Source organism: Syngnathus leptorhynchus, chromosome 22 (genome assembly GCF_054491065.1).
Source record: "Syngnathus leptorhynchus isolate UIUO chromosome 22, UIUO_Slep, whole genome shotgun sequence".
NCBI lineage: Eukaryota > Metazoa > Chordata > Actinopteri > Syngnathiformes > Syngnathidae > Syngnathus > Syngnathus leptorhynchus.
Window position 1 is genome coordinate 3,621,468 of NC_141216.1, and position 13,580 is coordinate 3,635,047.

At 38.7% G+C, this 13,580-nt stretch overlaps 4 protein-coding genes across 9 annotated transcripts; 2 read left to right on the forward strand and 2 right to left on the reverse strand.

Annotated features, from left to right (window-relative positions):
* Window positions 1–384: 384 nt before the first annotated feature.
* Window positions 385–1,916, forward strand: hbae4 (hemoglobin alpha embryonic-4). Its single transcript, XM_085904043.1, has 3 exons — window positions 385–880; window positions 1,433–1,637; window positions 1,722–1,916. The coding sequence occupies exons 1-3, from the start codon at window positions 789–791 to the stop codon at window positions 1,848–1,850; spliced, it is 426 nt and encodes a 141-aa protein (XP_085760169.1). The 5' UTR covers window positions 385–788; the 3' UTR covers window positions 1,851–1,916.
* Window positions 1,917–2,221: 305 nt separating this feature from the next.
* On the reverse strand, window positions 2,222–2,993 carry hbbe2 (hemoglobin beta embryonic-2). Its single transcript, XM_085904005.1, has 3 exons — window positions 2,837–2,993; window positions 2,531–2,753; window positions 2,222–2,434 (listed from the first exon to the last, which is right to left on the reverse strand). The coding sequence occupies exons 1-3, from the start codon at window positions 2,926–2,928 to the stop codon at window positions 2,306–2,308; spliced, it is 444 nt and encodes a 147-aa protein (XP_085760131.1). The 5' UTR covers window positions 2,929–2,993; the 3' UTR covers window positions 2,222–2,305.
* Window positions 2,994–4,211: 1,218 nt separating this feature from the next.
* Window positions 4,212–5,673, reverse strand: cox19 (cytochrome c oxidase assembly factor COX19). Its single transcript, XM_085904119.1, has 3 exons — window positions 5,531–5,673; window positions 4,910–5,021; window positions 4,212–4,829 (listed from the first exon to the last, which is right to left on the reverse strand). The coding sequence occupies exons 1-3, from the start codon at window positions 5,610–5,612 to the stop codon at window positions 4,757–4,759; spliced, it is 267 nt and encodes an 88-aa protein (XP_085760245.1). The 5' UTR covers window positions 5,613–5,673; the 3' UTR covers window positions 4,212–4,756.
* A 419-nt stretch (window positions 5,674–6,092) lies between these two features.
* On the forward strand, window positions 6,093–13,396 carry LOC147039417 (arf-GAP with dual PH domain-containing protein 1). 6 transcript variants are annotated; one of them, XM_085903759.1, is made up of 12 exons: window positions 6,093–6,294; window positions 6,764–6,946; window positions 7,802–7,885; window positions 8,865–8,956; window positions 9,507–9,589; window positions 11,006–11,118; window positions 11,203–11,349; window positions 11,646–11,729; window positions 11,975–12,037; window positions 12,115–12,186; window positions 12,263–12,491; window positions 12,815–13,396. In XM_085903759.1, the coding sequence occupies exons 1-12, from the start codon at window positions 6,178–6,180 to the stop codon at window positions 12,841–12,843; spliced, it is 1,296 nt and encodes a 431-aa protein (XP_085759885.1). In that variant the 5' UTR covers window positions 6,093–6,177; the 3' UTR covers window positions 12,844–13,396. The 6 variants fall into 6 exon arrangements, with proteins under 6 accessions (XP_085759885.1, XP_085759886.1, XP_085759887.1 ...); XM_085903760.1 differs by lacking the exon at window positions 6,764–6,946 and having other exon boundaries at window positions 7,758–7,885; XM_085903761.1 differs by lacking the exon at window positions 6,764–6,946.
* Window positions 13,397–13,580: the final 184 nt, after the last annotated feature.

Genomic DNA, 13,580 nt, shown 5'->3' on the forward strand with positions numbered 1-13,580 from the left:
ATTCTTCAGCAAAGTTAATACATGAATTCCTTCTTCCCACTCAATCTCAAAGGAAATAAACTAATTCAAATACAGTGCAGCTCTTTATCTCTTGGACATTTCAATGAACATTTTACTAAGCTCAATAAACATTGGCACCAGAACCCCTGACTCATTGTATAAATGCCATGTGAATATATGATAAGGTTATTGGCATGCGACTATGTACTCATAACGTCACGTCATGAGACCCTTAAGCAGTATCAGAAACCGGCTGAGTGTTTCACGCCCATTGGTTGCCCCCGTGCAGCTTTGCAAGATAGCAGCAGTTATCTGCAAAAACCTCCTCTGCAAAATTCATTCCTATATATTTGCTCCGCATGTATTATTTGACTTCTCGGAGAAAGGAAAGTGAATGTAGAAGAATCGTCACCTAATCGAACAAACATATGAGCTCGATTTTGTCAGATATCAATTTTTTTTTAGCTGGCTGCGGCATCTGAATAGAATGATCAGAAAGTCACACATTTTTATTTGTGGAGATGACTTAACCATCTAAATATAAACTCCAGTTTCGACATTGTGTCACATTGAGAAAATAGAATCCACATGCAAATATTGCACATCAGTCAGAAGATAGCATTCAGCCCCCACCCACATGTTGTTCTCCGATAACACAGCCGAGGGAAAACACCCCCACTACTTTGGACCCTTTACTACGACTTCTAGTTTACCTGGCAAAGAAGGAAATAATTCATTCTCTTTATGAAATCGATGTGTTTCTTTCCTCTCATGTGCAGTATCTCGCAATGCTGTCTAAGAAGGAGAAAGAGCTACTTGAAAATGTATGGGGGCAACTGACTCCTGCGGCTGAATACATTGGAGCTGATGCGCTTCTTCGGTAAGTTCAAAATTCTAGGTCAAGAAAATTTGGCTAATACAAAAATATAAGTGTATGGCAGTGGTATTGATGTCAGGATTTTAGGACCTCCTGGGATTTAATCTTAAAAGTGTTAAATACATTGGCTGAATGGCTTTATGGAAATATGCTTTGGCATTTATTTTGAAATTCTTGATAAAGGCATTTAGCTCACTGGAAAGGGTTACTCGCATATATTTAAAAAAAAACATTGCTAGTAAGATTTTTATGTCAGGTTATGCTAGCACTAGCATAAAAGCTAGAGAGAATATCTTCATAGTAATTGTCTGTATCTAATTAAGAATGAATTGATTTTTGTGTGTTTTGCATCAATTTAGGAAAGGTCATCAAATTTTAAAGTGAAAGAATGACATATATTTTGACACAGCTTCAAGTTGAGCTTGCTAGAATGTTGGGTTAAGCTGGAGTAAAATAAATAATTGATCCTGCTTGTTTAAAAAAAATATTGAAAGCATTCCATATCTCATATGGTTATAATTATACATTGATTTATGTTTCTATTGTGATTTTCAGAACGTTTACGACCTTTCCCGGCAGCAAAACGTACTTTTCCCACTTAGACATCAGTCCAGGCTCCGATCACCTCTTCACTCATGGGAAGAAAATTGTTCAAGCCATTGTTGAGGGTGCCCAAAACATCAGCAGTTTAACAGAAACTCTGGCACCTCTTCAAACTTTGCACGCCTACGTGCTGCGGATAGACCCGTCCAACTTCAAGGTGACCTCATGACCTCATGACGTTTTATTCTCACGCATTGTTTTACCTCACTCTTTTTTTTTTCTCTCTCATCTTCTCCTGCAGAACTTCTCCCACTGTATGCTCGTGGCCTTGGCCGTCCACATGGGTGAAGACTTTACAGAGGTTTTGCACGCCGCAATGGACAAGTACCTATCAGCTTTTGCGGCGGTGCTAGCCGAGAAATACAGATGAGAGAGACTCCAGCAACGTACAATATACAAACCATCTTAATGTACAGTATTTATGTATTTGTTATAATAAAATATGTGAAAATAACACAATGTGTGTACTTTTTATTCTCAAATCAGATGGCTGGTATTTATGGATACGTATTTTTATAATATTAATAGAGTGGATAAGGCCAGTGAGATCTCGATTGATTCATTGACTGAGAACTCCGATGCACAAATTGGGCATGAAAACAACATGGAGGATAAAATATTCTAAGACGCAAGCTAATCCCCATCCAAGATTCCTTTCTTGATATGTACAGTAAATTGGTGATCTGGAAAGAGTGTGTGCATTTTCTATAGCCATAACATTGAAATAAACAATTGCAGTAATTTGCTTTAGAGAGCTTTTATTTCTTTTGGGAGATGACAAACATATGAAAACACATGTCGAATCCCCATTTCCAGTGTGTGGGTTTAGTGGTACTGCCTTCCCAGAGCAGACACAACCACACTCAAGAACTTCTGCCAGGAGGCCTGGACGTCTGGGCCGAAGGCGGTTCCCATTTTGGCGGCAATGACGATGGTCAAACAGTCAGCCAGCAACTGTACAGGGCACAAATAAAACAATCAAATTGAGATTAATAAATGTGATGATTTTTTTTTCCTGAGCAAACTCTTGAAATAGTTGCTATCCGTTACCTTGAAGTTATCGGGATCCACATGCAGCTTCTCAGAGTGCAGCACGCTCAACTCAGCGTAGGTCTCCTTGATGTTGTCCATGTTCTTCAGAGCCCGGTCCAGACCGTGCAGGATCTTGGTGCCGTGGGCTGCGATCTGGGGATTGTTCTTGATGGCCTCGGCGTTGTAGAGGTTGCCGAAGGCGCCAAAGTATCTCTGGGTCCAGGGGTAGACAATCAGACACCTGTAAGACGGACAAAATGTGGTCAGGTGAAGATTTGCATGGAATTTTCTTTATATCCAAATATAATTGAGTCCCATTTGTACCTGGACAGAGCCTTGGGGCCATCATCCTCGTAGACCAGGCCACCCATGATGTTGCTGATGGTAGTACGCTCTTGTTCAGTCCACACAACCATGTTGCTGCTTGTTTGTTTTGGTTCAAGCTTGAAGAGAAAAAAGCTGAATAGAGTTGGAGAGTGACGAGGTGGTCTTTTTAAATGTCTCCAAGGTCTCCCCACCCAGAAGGAGAAGCTGCTATGATAGGCTAGAGATGGAAAGATAGACCACAGACTCTTTCTAGAACTTTCTGGATGTTTCCACACAGACTTTTATATTCATATATTGCGTATAAAAACGTTTAAATCCAAGTAAGTCCATCAAAAATCCATAAGTTGGAAATTAATTAAAAGTTATTTTGTAAAAAATGTAGTGTTTATGTTTGGATTTTTGTATGAATTTATGACATCACCATAACCATCAACATATTTGTCAGATCCCACCCTGTATCATCAAGTGGAGTAATGTGCACTTTTAATTTCTGCTGGCTCTAAAAATATGATCATTTTTAATTTAAAAGAATGAATTAGTTGTCAGCCACGAATAAAGCGTAACATTCATCGTCATAATTGAAACATTTTGTTTCTGTTCAGGAAAGCAAAAAAATAAATAAAACAACTATAATATGACATCTAAATGAAGAATAGTAACATGCTGATAATACAACATAACATTCCAGCATTAAAAATAGAATTTTGCACAAAATATCTCATTTGCTGGTTTATTACTCATTACAGAAACAAAATCATAATGCTAATTCCCAAGTCTGTTTATATGTGTCTAACTAATCAATTTGACAATGTCTTTATTTTTGATTGTTTATAATAAAAATATGGACCCACATTTTATGAAGATGATCAACTTTCCATTGATGTAAAATCAAATGATAGCTTTAAATGTTATGTCAATAGAAAAACACAATTAAAAACTTCTCAAATCATCCGTGCATATTTTCTATTCTGTTCTCTAAATGACTGCAACAAATGACAATAGTTATCGTCTTTTTACAATTTACCAAAATAATTCTAACTAATATATATGTTTTTAGAGATCAATTATACGTATCAGTTGTCTAATGAACTAAGAATATTCAGATATGTCTTTGGGCTTTTCGTGTTTGAATGTTATCTCGAGGAACCACACTGGTGTTATCTTCAGGAGCGCCCCCTCCGCCCACTAATTCATTGCCAAAATTCGCATATGGTTTTCTTAGAAAGATACCACAAGGTTGTTAACAGGTTCAATTTTTGCAAAGTTAAAAGGTAAATGTTTAAAAAAAAGAATGCAAGAAAGAGCAGGAATACTTAACAAATACAACAAAAATGAAACACAGAAAAGATTATGAAAGTAAACAAGTCTTGTCAGACATTTATTCCATGCAGCATTGTGAATACATTATATATAAGCAGTTAAAAATGAAAATGATGAATTGTCAATACTGGAGTGACAGCAAAACATTGATATTGTTTTGAACAGTGAGGCTGACTCCTTTATTGTTAAGGTAGACTAAAACTATTTTAATTTTATTTAAAAGAATATCTGTAATGTTTCCAAGATAGAATAAAATTTCCCTAACAACATAAACACAGACTTATGGTTAAATGAAGCAAAAATATCAGCCAAGTGATGGAGTCCATCTCAAAAACTCATATTTTATACCAAAATGTGTACTAGCCCTGCTTGTTGGGTGGGAGTGTGCAACGGTGAAGTTCTGAAATCAATGACACAAATATTCAAGCTATACACACACCTTAGTTCAAGTACAAACGATTTAATTATTTACAGTATATGTCGAAAGGCATATTAAATTTCATATACAATCCTGGAACATTCCATCAACCTCGCTTGCACACTTCTGTTTCATATTTCAAATACACAAGTCATATTTTCAGCATTGCGGCGTTGTCACTATTGGCTGGGAGGAGGATCAGCCAGGTCTTTGAATCCAAGTTTCTCCAGAGGTTCCTTTGTCATGAGTTGACTGCAATAAAAGATGATAGTACACAGAATATTTTAATTAATTGGGCATTTGAGTAATCTAAAATGAATATTGAAACCCACTTTTGCATGCGGCATTCCAGGTAGGCTTTGGATTGAATCCGGCACTTGGAATTGTCAAAGCTGCTGTTTTGTAAACATTTCATGAATGTCTCCTTGAAGGTTGTGCACTCTCCTAAAATACAAATAATAATAATAATAATAATAATATATAATAACACCATCATTAATATGTTTGTTCTCAGTCACATTTACATGGACACATTTATTTGGATTAAAAGGCTGATCTCGATTAAAATGCTTCATGTACCAGAGCAAACCCATTCCGATTAAGATTTTATTCCGAACGAGATGATTGGTTTAAATACATTGATAATCTGATCGTCGCGCATGAAAACCGTCGTTACTGCGCATGTCTGTGACGTCACTATATGACGTTGATTAAAACCGGAAGACAGTTGAAACAGAGCGAACAAAAGACATAGTGGAATCGGATCAATATTATCAATGTCCATGAAAATAGAGCATCCGATCATAATTTTGATACGAAATTGTGTCCATCTAAAAGTAATGACCCACATTTAAACACATCACTGGCTGTCATGGCATCCGGATTAGATCTGAGTGGCAAAGGTATAAGCATGAAGAAAGATAATAAATGTTATGAAACGATGTGTAACGTACCAAAGTGATCCAGTGGGAATGACCCTTTGTCAGGTGGTCGAGGTTTAAAGCTCTTCGACCCGAAATTCATTGCGGTCGACATGTTTTGTTTTGGTACGGGAGAGATAGTCGCAATTGTGACGTAGTTGCGCGTAATTATGACCTCACAATACACGAAGGCAGACATTTTAGTCGAGCCTTGCAAAACCGATGACCTTCGTCACAATAGGAATTATAATAAAATACACCACAAAGTGCACGAGATGTTTAAAATATTCTGTCACGTTGGCTGACTAATATTACAACTAAAGTGATGATCATTTTGAGATCCAATACAAAATTTTTGATTCACCTACAGGCTCCATGTAATTTCATTATTATTATTATTATTATTATTATTATTATTATTATTATTATTATTATTATTATTAGTTGTTGTACAAGTAGTATTTCTACTAATACTGATACTTATTGTAATGACGCAACATCACCACTGGATGTCGCAGTGAACAGATGAGAGAGAGAGAGAGAGAGAGAGAGAGAGAGAGAGAGAGAGAGAGAGAGAGAGAGAGAGAGAGAGAGAGAGAGACAGAGAGACAGAGAGAGCATCCGGCTGACAGACAGGTGATGGTCTGCACATTCTGTTTGCATTTGCCACCAGTCGGCGAATGTGCTTGTATTGTGCACGAAGACGTTCATCATGGAACCGGAGGGGACCAACCGGGTCCTGCAAGACGTACTCACCAGACCAGACAACGAGACGTGCGCGGACTGCGGAAATCCGGGTATGTAAAGTCCATCTTGACCGCCTCTTGACACAATGCACTCACTGTCAGATTTTTTTTTTTTTGGGGGGGGGGGGGGGGGGGGGGCGTGTGTGTCTGTGTGGATTGTCATAGTGTGTGCACACCAGACATAAACTGTCCTCTCATGAACCTGCTTTGTTCTTGCAGCAATGAGAGTGAGTCCATTGTGATATGATGGCATCTCAAGGTAGAAGACTATTGCAAACAAGACTGGATCTTGCTCATCTAATAAATTCATTTTAAACTACAGAGATGGGACAATCAATGATAATTTAACCATAATCACCCCTAGGGTGTTATTATATCAAATTAAGAACAGTTAGCACACTTTTTGCACCATGTTATCACATGCACAAGCAAGCTCTTTTTTTTTTTTTTACCTTTTTATTACATCCCCCCCACCAACTGTTTGTTGTCTCATATACCTCCGCCACGGTTCTCTCTGAAGTGGTATGAAGCCAAAGTGGCCACAAAGGTTCCAGGATGGGCTGTATGCCCGGCACTTGGAGGCGAGCCCGCTCAAGATTCCTGGTATGGTTCCTCTGAGGACTGGCTGCAGAAGAGCAACTCTGGAGCCAGACTTGCTCTTGCAGATTTTGGATGCAAAATCTTTGGACACTTAAATAGGAAGGTATTAGGGTTCGCTGGATAATAAAACCAATCTCCTTTCTCTTTTTACTCACTCTCCTTTAGCTCTCATTTGAATTTCACATATTCCGTGTCTGTGTGTTCACTAAGCGTCTGTGAGAGATGGCAGCTGTCGAGCGTGTGAGATGTAGCAGATAATGTAGTTGCTTCTTATTGTCGCTCTCCCTCTCCCCCAAAAAAATCTGGTTAGTTAAATGAAGACTCCATTCAACCCATGCAGACAGATGAGTGACGTAAAATGCATAACAGAGCGTTACCCCGGTAACCACTGTCCTGAGTGACCAGGTGTTGCGCAAGATGTTGTTGATAACATAATTTCCACATTTCACATATTCTCAATCGGTTCGTGTGCAATGTCACGGGAGATAATTCATCTGCTCATACACACAATTATTAATGATAAATGACACTTAAATGCGATTGATCAATTATTATCGATTGATCTTTATGCCCATTGGTCATGTGTGTAAGAGATGAAGCAAAGATCTGGTGATGAAAGTGGCAGTCTAGATCTGATGATCTAATTTCAGAAGATCTGTTTCCTGTTTGCAAGCTAAACAGGATTTCCTGAAAATTACATTTTGCCATGCTTCTGTGCTTTTTAAAAAAAAAAATGCACAATGAACTATTTGTGCTTCAATCTCATCTGTACCCTGAAATCTTATTGTTGCTCTATTCCTCTCCTCTCATTTTCTCATTCTCCCCAAACTCACCGGCCTTCAATCACCCTGCTTGTTTACTTCCTGCCACATCTCCTTTTTTCCTCTTTCTCTTCTCTTGTCTTCTGCCTGCAGAGCCAGACTGGGCATCACTGACACTGGGTGTGTTTGTTTGCCAGGCCTGCTCGCTCCTTCATCGCAGCATCCCGCACATCAGCAGGGTCAAGTCCATTCGGGACACGTGGGAAGAAAGTGAAGTGGAGGTGAGGCTCTTAAAGCAAGCATAAAACGCCGTGGAGTGTGTACTCGCAATATAATATTCCATGACATTTAAGGAAGACATGACGCATTTCCCCACCAATATTTTCGTTGTGGCAGCAAGCTGAATGTTGTCTTGAATACCAGGCTGGATATGTGAAGTCATCACATCAGTAGTTAAACAGGCTGTCGGGAAAGACCTTGGGGGGGGGGGGGGGGGGGGTTAATATTGTGAGTCATTCAGTGAAGGTTGAGATGTGGGAAGTGAGAAGGTAATAAATGTGAGTTTGTCGGACTGAAGTTGGATGCATATTTTATTGTTACCACACGGGCACATTGGTATTAGTAGTTTAGTCAATATAAATAATTGATTGCATTTAAAAAAAAAATAATAAGAATAAGAATAATTGTGCTCACTTTTTAAAATGGCCAAATGGGCCAGTTAATTTTTTAGAAATAAAATAAAATGTGGATGGGAAGTCACTGGAATAAATACATAATTTATGAGATAAATGAGTGAAAATACATAAAAAAAAAAAAAACGTTGGCATCACCAGATAAATTGATGATTCATGCCCGTAACCCCATACAATTAAGTGACCCCGTTTTCACCAAATCTTTGCTCGTTCTGACTTCCAATCTGGATTTTCGAGAATGTAGCCCTGATGACTAATCATACAACAGAAACCTACTGAGGGAAAAAAAAAAGGGAAAATGATAAGTCATTTCTATGAATTATTTAGTAGGATGATAGCCTCATATTCCACGGCCAATATTCGTCTACCTTTTGGACATTTATTTTTGTCCATCGGATTAGTGATTAGCATGTCTGTGTCATAGTGACGAGAACATCTCTGCATGGATTTGCACATTTTAAAAACTCCAAATGGGTCATTGTTCCCGATGAAGGTGATAAAGGGATTCATCAATCTATTAATGCAAACTATTGAATAATCACATCATTTTTTCCCCCCTGTCTTTCAGATTATGGCAGATTTGGGAAACAATGTCGCTCGGGCTAAATATGAGCAGAATGTTCCCGCGTTCTACTACAGACCAACGCATACTGACTGCAAGTAAGTACTCTCATATTTTAATTAATAAAAGCAGGTTTGAAGCCCCTTTTTGTCATTAAGGGCTATATAAATAAATTGGATTTAATTTGGCTTTTTACACCAAACTTTATAGCCCAAAAACACATTGGAGTGCTCAGCAACTATCGGCATAACACAAGGCTTGGGGTTGTTCCATTATTCAAGTTCATTAAAGTGAAGAAACAGACAGGTCTGCAGGATGGAATAGCAAAACGTCCATTTTAAAAGTTAGGCTGGATGAGGAATTCAGTTTTTGTGTGTGTGTGTCTTAAAATAGCAGTGACTTGCTCAGTAACCACTAAAATGAGGATGCTGACTTGATGTCTTGAACATGTGGAACTTCCCATTATATAGGTCACATGATTACGGTGAACCCTTTGCTTTTCACAGAGTATAATTTACCACAGTTTAGAATTGCTCAGACTCCTTCCAATAAAATTTTTTTTAATTATGATCGATGATACCATTTTCCTCAAGTCATTGCATCATGATCAATTAATTCTCTAAATGAATGATGTCATTGTGTTTCCAGGATGCTAAGAGAGCAATGGATCCGAGCCAAGTACGAGAGGAATGAATTTGAGTTCATAGAGAAGCAAGAACCTTACACAGCAGGTAGAATCAACTTACTGACATATTGACACTGACAGAGTGCTAATAATTTAGCATGCACAGCACCATTTTTGGATGTGTCTAGTTTAGCCTGTGTCGTTAGCTCAAGATGAGTAAAAATACAGTGTAAGGGCACTTGGGTGTATTTATGAGGAGCTGCTTTCTTATTGGCCTGTAGTGACCTCACCCATCCTTTGTTACAGTGGAAAGCCATCGGCACACACACACACACACAAAATACATGGCAGAGTAATACGAGTCATTCTATCAAGCTTTCTTCATCTTGGCCAAAGTGCATCTCTCCATTTTGTCTTTGTGTGTGTTTGTTTCAAGATCGATGGAGATAAACTATTGGCAGTAACCTGGCCAATGTCAGGCATTGATTGTAAATGCATAGGAGGGAAGTAGAGGTCGAGAGTCTACCGGGAAGGAGTCGTGGGTGGGGACAATGAGGGCAATTGATTGAAGAGGCAATGCTAACAGAGGTGAATGTTTCATGTTAGAAAGTCGCAGACACAAAGGCTCATCTGTAGCCCGCCCACCCACACACAGAGAAAATCCGTGCTTGGGACAAGAAGACAAAAGCAAAGCAGTCAATTGCTGGGGAGAAAAAAAAAAAATGGAAATGAGAGCAGCGGGGCGGGAGAACGGAAGATATTACCATACGGACATTTATTGTACATGATTTTGATTCGAAAACTGGATGTATTTAAAGCCACGCTACTTTATATTTTATTCCCAACAAGGGATCAAATCATTGTCTGATGTCTCATTACCTTTGCAGAAAACTGGTAATGGATGCTAATGGCTTTGCATGAAGTGATAAACCCACTGTGGGTAATCAAAGCAGTTTCACTGCCCTTAATGGCAATGACTTCCTTTTTTTTTTTTATCGCCAAAGTGTGATAAAACCAGAGGGAACATGAGCCTTTCATGTCTCCATTACAATACAAATTATGAGACTTTTTAGACTCATTCACATGCATAACAAAAAAATGTTTCTCTCACATAATTAGTAACAAGCGCCACAAAAAAAAACATTGCACTGAATCTTAATCCCATAAAAGCTTAAAATTTGTCCTATTATGTCTATTAAAAATGCTTTTTATTTTTGCAGAGATGTCCTCCAATTCAATACACAGAAATAGATACGGATAAGAAAGCATTGACAGAAATAGAAGAGCAACAAATAGAGGCTGAGCCTTTGGCCAAAATAGAGTAAAGAGGAAGCATTTGTGCTTAAAATAGAACCGAATATTAATAACAAGGATTTCATTTGGCTGAGAGACAATATGTGCCTTGCATTTCCTTCCAAATTCTGCCTTTTTTTTTTTTTTTCCTTCTCGGGTACACAATGTCACTGTCGATGGTACAAATGTTCTCCTAGCCTGCCTTACTCAAACACGTTTTTCACCTCAGGATACCGCGAGGGGTTTCTATGGAAACGAGGACGAGACAACGGTCAGTTTCTCAGCCGAAAGTTCATCCTGTCGGAGAGGGAAGGTGCCCTGAAATACTTCAACAAGCAGGATGTAAGCAATATTTGAACTTTTAATTGTAAAGAAGTGCAAAACCTTTTACAGTGTTTTGTTTTGTTTGCGTTGCTTAAATGCAAGGCCCGAGATCCCAAGGCGATTATGAAAATCGAAACCCTCAATGCCACCTTCCAACCGGCCAAGATTGGCAACCCGTGCGGACTGCAGATCACCTACCTAAAAGACAACAGCACAAGAAACATCTTTGTTTACCACAGCGACTCTAAGGTGTGTTAACACAAATGACTTTTATGACATATTTTCTTTCACAGCACATTTTTTTGGGGGGGGAAGCAGAACCAGAAAGTAAGAGGTTATGGGAAAGGAAGTATGATGGGTTTGTTTTAATGCACTGCGCCCTCTGCTGGCCAAGTAGCGGCACATCCAGTTCATTGGGTTCATTCAGCCTCCTTGTGAGGTATCGATCCCATACTGCAGCATCCTCATAGCCAAAGCGCACAATCATATTTTAAAGGATTTTTTTTTTAGTTAAATGCAGCTATTTTGGTTGTTGTTTTGACCAGGAAATGGTCGATTGGTTCAATGCAATCAGAGCTGCCAGGTTCCACTACCTACAAGTGGCCTTCCCTGGAGCAAGTAATGAAGAGGTGAGGATGGATGACACGTCATTCTTTTTTTTTTTTTTTTTTTGCAGGGTTTTACCATTTTCAGTATTGTTCTTAAAGATACACGAAGCAGGTTGTGGCATTTTAATTATTCATATAGCCTCAGCACCGAACATGCATATTAATCTCCAAATGTTCTTTAAGTAAAAATTGCGGGCATGCTAGCAAAACCCATGTTTAATATTTCACTCATGCTTCTTTTTCACTTTAGTTTTGTTGCTTTCCAGCTGGTGCCAAAATTGACCCGGAACTTCATGAAGGAAGGTTTTATGGAGAAAACAGGTCCAAAGGTTTGTATGTCAGTGATTCTTATGTTTTTGTGTCAAGTTTTTTTTTATTTTTTTTATGTTTACTTTTGATGGTGCAGCACACAGAAGGCTTCAAGAAGAGGTGGTTCACGATGGACGACAGGCGACTGATGTATTTTAAAGACCCTTTGGTATGATACAACATACTCTGTAATTTTGAATTTGCTGAGTAAAGTAAATCCAATTTTTCATTTACTCTACTCCCAGGACGCCTACGCCCGCGGCGAAGTGTTCATCGGCAGTAAAGAGAACAGTTACACCGTTCTTCCTGGCCTACCCTCAACTATTCAGGGCCATCACTGGAATCACGGCATCACCATTGTCACACCAGACAGGAAGTTTCTGTTTGCTTGCGAGACTGAGGCCGAGCAACGGGATTGGATCGCAGCCTTTCAGAGAGTCATCAATCGGCCCATGAGGCCGCAGGAATACGCAGGTATCAGGTTTTTTATTATTATTTTTTTTAAAGTAGTGCCTCCACTTCTATGTATGTGGCACACAAACGTAAACAATCGAATATGTGGCGGTTATCGGAAGCAATGCTAATCCGCAAAAACTCAATGCAACTCTGCTTACCTTTTAGCATGATAACAGGGTGTGGCACTTTTGGGGGATGTGGGTGCTTCAGCTTGATAGTGCCTCTCCCGTGATAATGTTTCAGACAGTTTAGCACGGCTAATAATGAGCTAATTTGTGGTTAACTTTGAATTACACTATGAATTACATGTATTTTGTTGAATATCATCTTTTTTTTTGCAGTGGAGGCTCATTTTAAACACAAACCCTGAGGCCTTAAAAATAAGCAAGACTGAAGATGGAGTTGGCCTGATCTCGGAACAGAACGAGTGTGACCGTGGACTGTGGTTTGAGGAAAGGTGATGAGTTAACACAAGCCAGGTTGATATTATCGAACCCGTATTGTAAATCAAGGCTTGAACGTTTTGCAGCAAGCTGTGTGAGACATGTCGACCCGCCCCTGGAATTCTGTCTCGTGAATGGTTTAACGACTTTGAACTCTGTTATGAAGTGATATTTACACTGAGTAATATTGCAATGTTAATTTATTGACTGTAGGCTGTGTGCGGTTCTACGTGAGTATGTTTTAAGTGAGTTGGAACCACTGACATTGAAACCATGTTCAACCTATATCTGCAAAGTACTGTTGACCACAAATATGCATTAAAAACACACAAACTCTCAGTGACCAGTCGCTTTTAACATAACTGTGGGAAAGTTCATTTTAAACAGATGTTGCCTTTGTTGCTCATTGTGAAATTGTTGCTGCTGCTTTGAGGGATTGTAATGTAATATGAGTGTTTTATTTATTAGCCTTTTTTAAGACCAGGATGATCATTTAATTGCAGTAATTGTTTGTTTTACTATAAAAACTTACACTTACGAACATTCATTGTGTTTGTCATTTGTGCACACACAGGTATTTTTGAAATATTCTATTCTAGAGATTTTTTTTGATAATACTGGATTGGAATTGAAATAATACACCTCTCAACTGCTTCAGATGATG